The sequence below is a fragment of the Mobula hypostoma genome, chromosome 10 (genome assembly GCF_963921235.1).
Source record: "Mobula hypostoma chromosome 10, sMobHyp1.1, whole genome shotgun sequence".
NCBI lineage: Eukaryota > Metazoa > Chordata > Chondrichthyes > Myliobatiformes > Myliobatidae > Mobula > Mobula hypostoma.
The window spans coordinates 2,936,004-2,951,121 of NC_086106.1; the positions used below are offsets into that span (position 1 = coordinate 2,936,004).

Genomic DNA, 15,118 nt, shown 5'->3' on the forward strand with positions numbered 1-15,118 from the left:
TTTGCCTCTGCATCTCTCCACCCCAGACCACCCAGCCGTCTCTCTCCATCACAGCCAGACTTCAGTTGCCACCGCTTCCCTTCAAGAGAAAAGTGCCCATTGGTACCCGCTGCTTTACATAAAAGATTAGTTCATAAAAAGTTAATGAACTAATCTTTGAGATACCACATTCCCTGTGGCAAAATCTAAATTTATCATCTTTGTCAGCTTATGCCCAGGTTTCCCATGCTGGTTGAACAGATTCCCAGAGGCTTAACACAAGACATCCCACCTCTAACTGCGCAAACAGGAGGAATTCTGCAGATGCTGGAATTTTAAGCAACACACATAAAAGTTGCTGGTGAACGCAGCAGGCCAGGCAGCATCTCTAGGAAGAGGTACAGTTGACGTTTCGGGCCGAGACCCTTCGTCAGGACTAACTGAAAGAGGAGCTAGTAAGAGATTTGAAACTGAGAGGGGGAGGGGGAGATCCGAAATGATAGAAGAAGACAGGAGGGGGAGGGATGGAGCCAAGAGCTGGACACATGATTGGCAAAAGGGATATGAGAGGATCATGAGACGGGAGGCCTAGGGAGAAAGAAAAGGGGGAGCCTCTGAGTGTCCCCCCTCCCCCTTTTCTTTCTCCCTCGGACTCCTGTCCCATGATCCTCTCATATCCCTTTTGCCAATCACCTGTCCAGCTCTTGGCCCCATCCCTCCCCCTCCCACTTTCAAATCTCTTACTACCTCTTCTTTCAGTTAGTCCTGACGAAGGGTCTCAGCCTGAAACGTCAACTGTACCTCTCCCTATAGATGCTGCCTGGCCTGCTGCGTTCACCAGCAACTTTGATGTGTGTTGCCACTGCTAACTGCCTCTCCTTCTTCTCCTGTCTCCAATACTACATGACAAGTACAATTTTATTGAATTCTGCAGCATTTAAAAGAAGGTAGGTCTTTAATCTTGCTAATTCCAATGCATTTCAGGTAAGTTATTCACTCCCAGATACATGTCCTGTTAGCCTGTTGAATATTGTCACTGAGGGGAGGTCATGAATGTCCATAAAACTACATTAACTCTGGTCTATGATATAAAATAACAGTCTATGTGGTGGTCATTATTGTCTGTGTCTGAGCTTGTATTGTTGATGTTTGGCTAATTGAGGTTTAGGATTAAAAGCATTCAATCTCAGAAGTGCCAATAATCATCAGTTGTTTCATACTCGAATTTTGGAACTAAATCTGCTTTAATTTCATGTAATGTGTGTCAATATTTTTCAACATGAGACCCATGGTTGATGAAAAAGATCTGAGAGCAAAAAAATAGGAGCTGAAACCCAGGGTTAATGTTTGTTGAAGTGCCTGTGCCTACTCCAAGGATGAAGACATCTCTTATTCCTCTGTGCTCGGACATTTGGATCTAGAACAGATTTAGTATCTGACAGGGGTAGATATAAATAACCCTTTACTGAAGTTAAAACAAGATGGCATAAGAGGTTTTCTTCTCTCCTGAGTTGGTGTTTTAAGAAATTGCTCAATCTTTCTAAAATGTTTAACAAACATTTGATTTTATTTTAAATCAAATTATTGACCATTGCTGTAGGAAGGTTTATGGTGCCGGCAGCTCCTGGTCCCTCAAGCAGTCAGTCGCTGGTTGTATTGGCACGCTGGACACTGACAGTTCAATACTACACATCTCTGACCTCATCAGCTTCATCCTGGAGGCAAATAAAATAAATAAATGTCTTTTCTCTCTAACTGTGGTGAAATGTAATGTGGCTTTTCATTCCATCTGTTGCCCACTTTATTACAACACAGAAACAGGCCTTTTGGCCCACCTAGTACATGTTGAACCATTAGTCTGCCTGGTCCCATCCACTTGCACTGGAACCAGTGCCCCCCATACCCCTCCCATCCACGTACCTATCCAAATTTCTCTTAAATGTTGAAATCAACCTTGCATGCACCACTTGGGCTGACAGCTCGTTCCACGGTCTCACCACTCTCTGAATGCAAACATTTCCCCTCATGTTCCCCTTAAACTTTTCACCTTTCACCCTTAACCCATGACTTCTGGTTGTAGTCCCACCAAACCTTAATGGAAAAAAGCCTGCTTGCAATTACCCTATCTATACCCCACATAATTTTGTATACCTCTATTAAACCTCACCTCAATCTTCTACGTTACAAGGAATAAAGACCTAACCTATTCAACCTTTCCCTGTAACTCAGGTCCTCCAGTCCCAGCAACATCCTTGTAAATTTTCTCTGTTCTCTTTCAACCTTGTTCAATCTTTCCTGTCAGTAGGTGACCAAAACTGCACACAATACTCCAAATTAGGCTAACCACCATCTTATACAACTTCAACATAACATCCCACCTCCTGTACTGAATTCTTTGATTTATGAAGGCCGATGTGCCAAAAGTTTTCTTTATGATCCTATTTATCAGTGCCGCCAGTTTCAATGAATTATGGACCTGTGTTCCCAGATCCCCTTTTTCTATGGCACACCTCAGTGCCCAGCTGTTCACTGTGTAAGACTTACCCTGCTTGGTCCTTCTGAAGTACAGCACCTCACACTTGTCTGCAATCCTTTTGCTCTTAACAGATCTGTTGAATCCCTTGGGATTTTCCTCACCTTGTTTGCCAGGGCAACCTCTTGCACTCCTGATTTCATTCTAAAGTGTTCTCTTGCATTTATTATACTCCATAAATACCTCATTTCTTCCTACCTGCCTGTACCTGCTATGCACTACCTTTTATTTGTGAACCAAGGCCTCAATATCTCATGAAAACTAATGTTTCCTAAACCTGTTATCTTTACCTTTTATTCTGACAGGCATATACAAGCTTTGTACTCTCAAAATTTCACTTCTGAAGGCTTCCCACTTGCCAAATACACCTTTGCCAGAAAACAGCCTGTCCCAATCCACACTTGCCAAATCCTTTCTGATACCATCAAAATTGGCCTTTCTCCAACTGAGAACCTAACCCACAGATCAGACCTATCTTTTTTCATATTACTTTGAAGCTAATAACATTATGATCACTAGATGCAAAGCATTCTCCTACACAATCTTCTGTCACTTGACCTGTCTCATTCCCTAACAGCAGATCAAGTATTGCACACCCTCTCATTGGGACTTCTGTGTACTGATTAAGGAAAATTTCCTGAATGCATTTGATAAACCCAATCCCATCTTATTCTTTTACAGTATGGGAGTCCCAGTCAATATGTGGAAAGTTAAAATCACTTCTGATATCAACCTTATGTTTCTTGCAACAGTCTGTGATCTCTCTACAAATTTGTTTATCTAAATCCTGCAGACTGTTGGGTGGTCTAAAATATAGCATATTAACATGGACATACCTTCCTTATTCCTCAGTTCCACCCATAGAGCCTTAGACGAGTCCTCCAGTCTGTCCTGATGGAACGCTGCCATGACAGTTTCTCTGACTAGTAATGCCACCCCTTCCCCTTTAATCCTTCCCTTGCTCCTTTGCAGCTAAAGTAGCGGAACCCCGTAATACTGAGTTGCCAGTCCTACCCCTCCAGCAACCGTTTCACTAATGGCTACAATGCTGTAATTCCAATGCTGATCTATGCCCTGGACTCACCTGCCTTTCCTACAATATTCCTTGCATTGAAATATATGCAGCTTAGGACATTAGTCACATCATACTCAACCTTTTGATTCCTGACTTTGTCTGAGATCTTGACAACACCTGTCTCCACAACCTCTCCACTATCTGTTCTGGCATTCCGGTTCCCATTCCCCTGCAACTCTCGTCTAAACCCCACCGTGCAGCATTAGCAAACCTTCCTGCTAGGGTATTAGTCCCCCTCCAGTTCAGGTGCAAATCGTCACTTCTGTACAGGTCCCATCTGTCCTGGAAGGGAGCCCAATGATCCAAAAATCTGATGCCCTCCCTCCTACACCAACTCCTTAGCCATGTATAAAAATTGTATGGTCTTCCTAGTGCCGGGCTCACTAGCACAAGGCATGGGTGACAATCCTGACATAACAACCCTGGAGATCCTGTCCTTTAACTTAGCACCTAACTCCCTGAACTCCCTTTGCAGAACCTGGTCACTCTTCCTACCTACATGAACCACAACCTCTTGTTGCTCACCCTCACACTTAAAGATGCTGAGGATTTGATTCGAGACGTCCTGGACCCTAGCACCCAGTAGGCAACAAAGCATCCGGGAATCTCAATTGGCTCCCCTCTTACCCCTTCTCTTTATCTCATCTGCCCATTACTTGCCTCTGGTGTCCTCCTTCTTCCCTTTTTACCATGGTCCACTGCCCTCTCCTACCAGATTCCTCTTTCTTTAGCACTTTACCTCTTCTACCTGTCACTTTCCAGCTCCTCCTCCCCCACCCATCTACTTTCCCCTCACCTGGCTTCACCTATCACCTTCCAGCTTGTAGCCCTTCCCCTTCCCCACTTTCTTAAGGAAGGTGGCACCATCACTAAGTCCCCATCACCCAGGACCTACCCTCTTCTCATTGCTACCATCAAGGAGGAATTACAGGAGCCTGAAGACACAGAATACCTTCTGTAATGCTGGTTGAATAATAAATATTGCCCAGGAAAGAACAGTGTGGATGACCTTGAGAGATCAGACACGAGCTGAATTTGGTATCACTGGTGCATGATATAAATCCACCAAGTTGAGCCAGATGTTGGGGTGATACCAAGTGTACGACATGATGGGCGCTGAGCCAACTTGGAGAGGTCGAGAACAGCTTCTTTGGCAGCGAAATCTAGGCCCGGAGTAATTCGCTACAACAGATTTAGGCAATTTAAATGCCAGTCCATTTTGACTGGGGATCTCCTCTCTCCATGATGTTAAGGCTGTGAGACTGTCCCCGGCTGCTGTGCTTTGTGTCTGTGAACTTTGTGGCGATTTCCCCCACTTTCATCAGTTCATCTCTTGTCCCTTCTATCCTTCATTGCCTTGCCTCTACTTTCTGAAATCCGTTATACATTTAACAGATTCTCTTACTCAGCTGAAACGAACTTGTTTCTTACTGAGATCTGCAGTTGGTTTCAATGGGAGATACTTACTGTATTAAAAATTTCAATGAGATTAGTTCAATCAGGTCTTTGAAGTGTAACCATGAAACAGTAGCTACAAGCAGTGAGAAATGCAGAAATTACATTTTTTATGATATCTGGTAAATAGCTTCTTAAGGTTATTCTATGAAAATACTGTTTCAATTTGCCAAACCTTTAAAGACACCAAATAACTTGCTATTAAATGAGTAACATGTCACTGACTTCATCAATTGATCTTAGAAAGAACATTATCCTTGCTTCACAACTCTCAAGCCAGGGAGTGAAACACACTCTGATCACCTGATCATGATCACTGTCCATGGCTAGTGTCTTCACACTGTCAGGGGCATCAAGGAGGCACTCATTTCTGAACATGATGTGGTAACTGTGGAAATATGGAAGATGTAATTATGCATTTGAGCATCCAGATACAATAATTAACTTAGGCCATTACAAAAAACTTGTAAGTGAAAACTGTGACTCCTACTGGTCAGCTTGCACCGAGCCCCCATCCCCCTGCATGTCTATCTTTTGTGAATGGTGACAAACTAGAGTCCTTCCATAACCCTCCTGAAGGCAATGACACCATGGGCTCTGCCTTCTTGTGCTGAAGCTACCATCTCATACTGGGGTAGGAGAGTTTTACTACTAACCGGTTCCTTGAGATTGTTATAGCTGGGGGAAGTAATGGGGATAAGCTTCCACTATCTATTAAAGGTTCTCAAATAGCCTCTGATAACCAAGACTAGCTCCTGGCCTTCATGTGTGGCGAAGCTACTAATTGGAGGAAATGTTTCTACTGACAGGAGAAGGGGCAAAGACAGGTTCATGAGCCTTAAAACCAGTTGCTTTGGGCAGATGGGGTTCATCAGATGTGGTTGGCAGCTCATCTAGGAGAAAGAAAACTCTGATCTCAAACCTTCACTGCCTTGCGGCTATACCAACTCATGGGGAAAGCTTCAGGAGTAAAACCCTGAGGGAAAAATCTGGAGCTGGAGTCCCTAAGGCAGTCCCATGTTGAGCTCAACGCTGACTGGCAACTCCTGTGATGCCGCTGGTGCCAAACGGTATCGGTCTCTGCCGTTCCTTTGGATTCATCAGCTGTGTGGAATGGGTGAGCTTACTACATGGGTAACAGTTTGCTCTCCATATCATACTGCCTGATTTACGTATCTAGAGAGCTGGGAAACAGCATCCATTCAAATGACCTATGGAGGCCTATACTACCCAACCAAATGAGGCTTCTTCTTTCATGAAATGAAGTAAGCAGCTCTGAATTACTCTAACATTAAAGAAATGTTTCATAAATGTGTCAGCTTTTTTAAGTTGTGAAGAATGGAATGGGTCAGGAGGATCAGTGGACAAATTTAGGGCAGGTGACTGAAGATAATGAACTGGCGTGGACTCGGGTCTGGTTAAGATAATGCACTGGCGTGGATTTGGATCTAGTTGAGATAATGCACTGGCGTGGACTCAGATCAGGTTAAGACAATGCACTGGCATGGATTTGGATCTGGTTAAGATAATGCACTGGTGTGGATTTGGGTCTGATTATGATAATGGACTGGCATGGACTTAATCTGGTTAACAGCCAGGAAACAGAGTGGTCATGAATGGGTTAGGTTCATGTTGGCAGGCTGTGACCAATGAGATGCTGCAACTGTTCACGATCGATAACCAACGATCTAGATGAGGAGACCTAGTGTAATATATCCCAGTTTGCTGATGGTACAGAATTGGATGCAGCATGGGCTGTGAGAAGAATGTGGAGAAGTTTTAACTGCAAAGGAACAAGCTAAATGAATGGATGAGGTTATGGCAGGTGGAAGATAATGTGGAAAAACGTGAAGGAATCCATCTTAATAGAAAATAGAAAAGCAGTGTAGTTTTTAGAGACTGGAAGGTACTGATCTACCTGCTAACTGAGCAATTGAGAAACTAAACATTAGGTTGTCCTTTGCTGCAGGAGAATTTGAGTGTGAATTTAAAAATGTCTTTGTAAAATCATGTACGGTCCTAGTGTGAATCATCATCAGCGTAATGTACCATGTTGCATGATGTGGGTGATCCTGGTTTTCCATCTGTCCTTAATCTGCGACAGGACCCGTTCACATTGATTTCTTACTCTTTTCGCTGTGACCACGATTGTTCTTGGTAAATTGTTCTTCAGAAGTGGTTTGCCATTGCCTTCTTCTGGGCAGTGTCTTTACAAAACAGGTGATCCCAGCCATTATCAATACTCTTCAGAGATTGTCTGCCTGGCGTCAGTGGTCGCATAACCAGGACTTGTGATCTGTACCGGCTGCTCGTACGACCATCCACCACCTGCTCCCACGGCTTCACATGACCCTGATCGGGGGCTAAGCAGGTGCTACACCTTGCCCAAGGGTGACCTGCAGCCTGCAGGCTAGCGGAGGGAAGGAACACCTTACACTTCCTTTGGTAGAGACGTATCTTTACCCCACCACCCACTGGTGTTCAAATCTAGTTTTCCTATCTGAGGAAAAAGTATTATGAAGGTTAACCAGATTGATTTCTTTGGAGAAAGGGATCAACTCTGGGGAGCTTAGGTGAATAAGAACTGGTAAACATACAAAATTCTTACAGGGCTTAATAGTATAGATACAGCTCCATGTCTCCAGTGGGACGGTTGTCAGAAACATGGAAGAACGTTGGCTAATTTTACAAACAGGAAAGCTTTGTTACAAATATATTAGTGAGGCCACAGCTGGAGTGATGTACAGTTTTAATCTCCTTCCCTATGAATGGATTTAGAACCACTGGAGGCTGTCCACTGGAATGAAAAGGATTATTCAGTAAAGAAAGGATAAGCAGGTTGAATCTGCATGCTTTCAGTTTAGAAGAATGAGGAGTGACCATACTGAATCATACAAGAACCTGAGGGGAGCTTGGAAGGGAAGATTTTCAGGTGTTTTCACGAATGGAAGAGTCTTGAATGAAGGGCAGAGTTTCAAGATATGACTACAGTTATAATGGGTGACTACAGCAGTTATAATGGGTGACTTCAATCTACATGTAGACTGGGTGAACCCTAACCCTAACCCTAACCCAAATTGGTAAAGGTGCTGAGGAAGAGGATTTCTTGGAATGTATGCAGGATGGTTTTTTGAACCAACATGTCGAGGAACCAACTAGAGAGCAGGCTATTCTGGACTGGGTTTTGAGCAATGAGGAAGGGTTAATTAGCAATCTTGTCGTGAGAGGCCCCTTGGGTAAGAGTGACCATAATATCGTGGAATTCTTCACTAAGATGGAGAGTGACATAGTTAATTCAGAAGCAAAGGTTCTGAACTTAAAGAGGGGTAATTTTGAAAGTATGAGACGTGAATTAGCTAAGATAGACTGGCAAATGACACTTAAAGGATTGACAGTGGATATGCAATGGCAAGCATTTAAAGGTTGCATGGATGAACTACAACAATTGTTCATCCCAGTTTGGCAAAAGAATAAATCAAAGAAGGTAGTGCACCCATGGCTGACAAGGGAAATTAGGGATAGTATCAATTCCAAAGAAGAAGCATACAAATTAGCCAGAGAAAGTGGCTCACCTGAGGACTGGGAGAAATTCAGAGTTCAGCAGAGGAGGACAAAGGGCTTAATTAGGAAGGGGAAAAAAGATTATGAGAGAAAACTGGCAGGGAACATAAAAACGGACTGTAAAAGCTTTTATAGATATGTAAAAAGGAAAAGACTGATAAAGACAAATGTAGGTCCCCTGCAGACAGAAACAGGTGAATTGATTATGGGGAGCAAGGACATGGCAGACCAATTGAATAATTACTTTGGTTCTGTCTTCACTAAGGAGGACATAAATAATCTTCCAGAAATAGTAAGGGACAGAGGGTCCAGTGAGATGGAGGAACTGAGCGAAATACATGTTAGTAGGGAAGTGGTGTTAGGTAAATTGAAGGGATTGAAGGCAGATAAATCCCCAGGGCCAGATGGTTTGCATCCTAGAGTGCTTAAGAAAGTAGCCCAAGAAATAGTGGATGCATTAGTGATAATTTTTCAAAACTCGTTAGATTCTGGACTAGTTCCTGAGGATTGGAGGGTGGCTAATGTAACCCCACTTTTTAAAAAAGGAGGGAGAGAGAAACTGGGGAACTATAGACCGATTAGCCTAACGTCGGTGGTGGGGAAACTGCTGGAGTCAGCTATCAAGGATGTGATAACAGCACATTTGGAAAGCGGTGAAATGATCGGACAAAGTCAGCATGGATTTGTGAAAGGAAAATCATGTCTGACGAATCTCATAGAATTTTTTGAGGATGTAACTAGTAGAGTGGATAGGGGAGAACCAGTGGATGTGGTATATTTGGATTTTCAAAAGGCTTTTGACAAGGTCCCACACAGGAGATTAGTGTGCAAACTTAAAGCACACAGTATTGGGGGTAAGGTATTGGTGTGGGTGGAGAATTGGTTAGCAGACAGGAAGCAAAGAGTGGGAATAAACGGGACCTTTTCAGAATGGCAGGCGGTGACTAGTGGGGTACCGCAAGGCTCAGTGCTGGGACCCCAGTTGTTTACAATATATATTAATGACTTGGATGAGGGAATTAAATGCAGCATCTCCAAGTTTGCGGATGACACGAAGCTGGGTGGCAGTGTTAGCTGTGAGGAGGATGCTAAGAGGATGCAGGGTGACTTGGATAGGTTGGGTGAGTGGGCAAATTCATGGCAGATGCAATTTAATGTGGATAAATGTGAAGTTATCCACTTTGGTGGCAAAAATAGGAAAACAGATTATTATCTGAATGGTGGCCGATTAGGAAAAGGGGAGGTGCAACGAGACCTGGGTGTCATTATACACCAGTCATTGAAAGTGGGCATGCAGGTACAGCAGGCGGTGAAAAAGGCGAATGGTATGCTGGCATTTATAGCGAGAGGATTCGAGTACAGGAGCAGGGAGGTACTACTGCAGTTGTACAAGGCCTTGGTGAGACCACACCTGGAGTATTGTGTGCAGTTTTGGTCCCCTAATCTGAGGAAAGGCATCTTTGCCATAGAGGGAGTACAAAGAAGGTTCACCAGATTGATTCCTGGGATGGCAGGACTTTCATATGAAGAAAGACTGGATGAATTGGGCTTGTACTCGTTGGAATTTAGAAGATTGAGGGGGGATCTGATTGAAACGTATAAGATCCTGAAGGGATTGGACAGGCTAGATGCAGGAAGATTGTTCCCGATGTTGGGGAAGTCCAGAACGAGGGGTCACAGTTTGAGGATAGAGGGGAAGCCTTTTAGGACCGAGATTAGGAAAAACTTCTTCACACAGAGAGTGGTGAATCTGTGGAATTCTCTGCCACAGGAAACTGTTGAGGCCAGTTCATTGGCTATATTTAAGAGGGAGTTAGATATGGCCCTTGTGGCTACGGGGGTCAGGGGGTATGGAGGGAAGGCTGGGGTGGGGTTCTGAGTTGGATGATCAGCCATGATCATAATAAATGGCGGTGCAGGCTCGAAGGGCCGAATGGCCTACTCGTGCACCTATCTTCTATGTTTCTATGTTTCTATGACTCAGTCATTTAAAACTCAGGAAGGTAAAAATATTCCCTGACAGAGGATTGTGAATTTCTGAAATTCTCTCTTCAAGAGAGTTTTGGAGTTGTGAAAATGTACTTTACTTGTAGTAACAAAGTGCCATTTTTGTCTGTAACAAAATGGAACCTGTATTGTATCAGAGTGCTTTGCTAATACTGTTTCTGCAACATTGTTAAGATGGACCTTGAGTATGTGACAAACTGCAGAAAGACAAGTAGATTTGGTTACTGGACAAATACCAAGGACACTGATTAAGCAGACATACAGAATGTCCTTGAACTGAAGCTAATACCTGGGTATAAAGGAGTGATTATGCTGCCTTTCTTTCCTGTAGCTATCACCACCTCTTGTGCGGTGATGGTCTTCCCTTGCAGCAAGTAAAATAAACACATTTTGAGTTAATAATTGCCTGTTATATGACAAACTGAAAAGGTACTTCACAGAGTTTAGTTCATTAAAAATATCTAAAATTTTAAGATTAAGGTATTGAAAACTATAGATATCTGGTATAGAATAACAGTTGAGGGTTGAGATAAATTTCATTGAATGACAGGCAGGCTCTAAAGGCCACATAGGCAATGCATCTTCCTCTGTCCTTGAGTTCATTTGCCAGCTTCAGACCTCCTGCAACTTGTCCCAAACTGCAAACCCATCCTCCCAGCCAAATACAACTATATAGAAGTAAGTCAGAGTCAATACAGGCATGTGCTGGATCACTGAACATGATCATTGCACACAAGCTTCATCAGGTTTATGACAAACTCACCCATCAATGAATTCGACCATCATATTAGCTTCATCTAGTGCCTTCCTGTCCTGTAGTAAGAGATGTAAATCACATTCAACATTCTATGGTGTAAATGTTTGGCAACACAGTGGTTTGAGTCACATTGTTCTATTCTGGAAACTTAAGGGGCTGCAGATGCTGGAATCTGCAGCAAAAAATAATTCAGTGGGTCAGGTAGCATCTGTGGAGGGAAATGGACAGTCAATGTTTTGGGCTGAGTTCCTCCTTCTATGTTATTTTAGATGTGGTACGTGAAAGAGTTAATTATCATCATCATTATGTGTTGTGTCGTATGACGTGGGCAATCATGGTCTCATGACGATAATTGTTCTTGGCAAATTTTTCTACAGAAACTATTTGCCATTGCCTCCTTCTGGGCAGTGTCTTTACAGGACAGGTGACCCTGGTCATTATCAATACTCTTCAGAGATTGTCTGCCTAGTGTCAGTGGTCGCATCACCAGGACTTGTGATATGTACCAGCTGCGAATACGACCATCCACTACCTGCTCCCATGGGTTCATGTGATCCTGATTTGGGGGGCGGGGGTGAGGGGTCCTAATCAGGTGCTACACCCTGCCCAGTGGTGACCATCATCCTTCACCCTTCTTATATACAGCCCTTTGAACCGCGCCACCCAGCAACTCTCGATTTAACCCTAATCAGGACAATTTACAATGGCCAGTTAACCTACTAACTGGTGTGTGTTTGGACTGTGGGAGGAAACGAAGGAACTGGAGAAAACCCACACATTTCACAGGGATGACATACAGACTCCTTACAGATGACATCAGAATTGAACTTTGATGCTCACAGCTGTAATGGCATTGTACTACGCTACGCTATCGTGGCACCTAACAGCTACCGGTCCCATCTCGCTACTCCACCTCTCCTTTTTGTACTGATCAATTTCCCTTCATTCCATGCCTGATGCACCAACTCAACCCAAAATACTGACAGTTCTTCACACGTCAGAGATGCTGCTCAAACCATTGAGTTCCTTCAGGTCGCTTTCTGCTCCTGTAATTACAGATTTTGGAGGAATCATGCAAAGCCAAAGGAGAAAAGAATCAAGGAGATTACAAGTTCAACCAGCAAAGCACGGTGGTGGAGAGGAACTGGTTTGACCTCTTTACAAGGAAGAAATGAAGGGGCCTCAGACAATCATTGTGGATGCTAGAAGGGCAGACGTCCTGCACAAATATGGTGAAACAAGACAGCTGGGTCCAGGAAACCAGAAACGGTTTAACTGGTAGAGTGGAACAGAAGTTTAATAGAAAAGAGTGGTCAAGAGAAGGAAAGGATAAGAAAAAGTTACATGGAACATGAACATTCTGAAATATTCCTGCTTGTGGATTGTAGGGAGAATGAAGAAACAGATTTTGTGTGCTTGGAGGTTGTGGAGGGAGAAATCTACAGTAAAATGGGAGTTGAGACTGTCTAGGAATATTGAGTAGTTATTTAATGTTGGGGTCATGTTCCAGAGGGGCTGGGATGTAGAATCAAATTAATTGTTGCCCTGCCAACAAGATAGAAGTGATTCACCAAGTAAATGTTGGGGTCAGGTTACAGTAGGGATTCACAGTCACCTTGCTTAATGGTATTGGTCCATGGTATAAAAAAGTTTGGGAACCATTGGGTTAGAGTGAATGAAGCTCTGACAGGAAGCACAGGTGGAGAGGGAGCACAAGATTGATAGTCAAGTCTTTGATAGACAGCACCTGGCATCCCCAGGGCTGTTTCCTCAACCTGAGCAGGTAATCCTCCTCCTCTTTCTACGGGTGCTGTTGGACCTGCTGAATGTATTCAGCAGTTTCTCTATATTATATTTTAGAATATTCTGTTTCTATTCCAGGTTTCCAGTATCTTCAATATGTTCCTTGACTTTTAACCATATTTTGCTGATCTGTCAATGTAATTACATCAGTGCATGGCAGTGTTATAGTGGGTGACTGGAACTGTGGTGTAAAGCGGACTATAATGGAGTAGCTAGTATATGTCTTTTCTGATTAAGCAGGAAATTTCAGAATCAGCAGAAATTTTGTTCAAGTTTAAAATTAATTCCCAATTATCTCTAAAGAGCAGAAGTGGAGAAGAAGGCAATTAAAGAGCATGGCACAAGTTTCATGTGGAGATGAGATGAAGAACTAAAGTTTCATGGAAGAGAGACTAATAAAACCTTAACACAAGAGATTCTGCAGATGCTGGAAATCCAGAACAACACACAGAAAATGCTGGAGGAACTCAGCAGGTCAGGCAGCATCCATGGAAATGAATAAACAGTCGAGATGTTGGGTCAAGACCCTTCTTCAGCACTTGAATAATCCTTTTAATTGATATGTATGCAATGTGAACATACACGTAAATCATGCAAAGATTTAAGATCCAAGTTTCAGTGGAGTTTTCAACAGGTTGTTTGTAATAAATGGTTTATGCCTATGATTTTCAACCACTGCTACGGGCGGAAGTTCCCACTTGCTTCAGAAAGGCAACAATTATACAAGTGCCTAAGAAGAATAGTGTGAGCTGCTTTAATGCCTATGGCCCGGTAGCACTCATATCTACAGTGATGAAATGCTTTGAGACGTTGGTCATGACTAGTCTGAACTCCTGTCTCAGCAAGGACCTCGACCCATTGCAATTTGCTTATCGGCACAATCTCAATGAAGTTGCAGAACCTGGGCCTCTGTAACTCCCTCTGCAATTGGATCCTCGACTTCCTAACCGGAAGACCACATTCTGTGCAGATTGGTGATAACATATCCTCCTCACTGACGATCAACAATGGCGTACCTCAGGTATATGTGCTTAGTCCACTGCTCTACTCTCTATAACACATGACTGTGTGGCTAGGCATAGCTCATAATACCATCTATAAATTTTATGACGATATAATCATTATTGGTAGAACCTCAGGTGATGACGAGAGGGCGTACAGGAGTGAGATATGCCAACATAGTGGAGTGGTGTCGCAGCAACAACCTGGCACTCAACGTCAGTAAGACGAAAGAGCTGATTGTGGACTTCAGGAAGGGTAAGACAAAGGAACACACATCAATCCTCACAGAGGGATCAGAAGTAGAGAGAGTGAGCAGTTTCAAGTTCCTAAGTGTCAAGATCTCTGAGGATCTAAGCTGGTCCCAATATATCGATGTAGTTATAAAGAAGGCAAGACAGCGGCTATACTTTATTAGGAGTTTGTGGGGATTTGGCATGTCAACAAATACACGCAAAATCTTCTATAGATGTACCATGGAGAGCATTCTGACAGGCTGCATCACTGTCTGGTATGGAGGGGCTACTGCACAGGACCGAAAGAAGCTGCAGAGGGTTGTAAATTTAGTCAGCTCCATCTTGGGTACTAGCCTACATCTTCAGGGAGCGGTGTCTCAGAAAGGCAGTGTCCATTATTAAGGACCTCCAGCACCCAGGGCATGCCCTTTTCTCACTGTTACCATCAGGTAGGAGATACAGAAGCCTAAAGGCACATACTCAGTGATTCAGGAACAGCTTCTTCCCCTCTGCCATCCGATTCCTAAATGGACATTGAACACTACCTCACTTTTTAAAAAATATACAGTATTTCTGTTCAATAAGCATATACTGCAATTGATTTACTATTATTATTATTTTTTTTCTCTCTGCTAGATTATGTATTGCATTGAACTGCAGCTGCTAAGTTAACAAATTTCACGTCACATGCTGGTGATAATAAACCTGATTCT

The 15,118-nt window shown here is 43.2% G+C and overlaps 1 protein-coding gene across 2 annotated transcripts in view; it reads right to left on the bottom strand.

Annotated features, from left to right (window-relative positions):
- Positions 1-1,570: 1,570 nt before the first annotated feature.
- Positions 1,571-15,118, bottom strand: part of LOC134352604 (regulator of microtubule dynamics protein 3-like) — a 41,859-nt gene continuing 28,311 nt past the window's right edge. Inside the window, exons 12-15 of one of the 2 annotated variants that reach the window (XM_063059888.1) lie at positions 11,374-11,423; positions 10,900-10,974; positions 5,346-5,430; positions 1,571-1,694 (exon numbers count right to left, since the gene is read on the bottom strand). In XM_063059888.1, coding sequence (XP_062915958.1) covers positions 1,665-1,694; positions 5,346-5,430; positions 10,900-10,974; positions 11,374-11,423 — 240 coding nt within the window. In that variant the 3' untranslated portion in view covers positions 1,571-1,664. The remainder of the gene's footprint in view (positions 1,695-5,345; positions 5,431-10,899; positions 10,975-11,373; positions 11,424-15,118) is intronic. The other variant, XM_063059889.1, reaches the window with a different exon arrangement.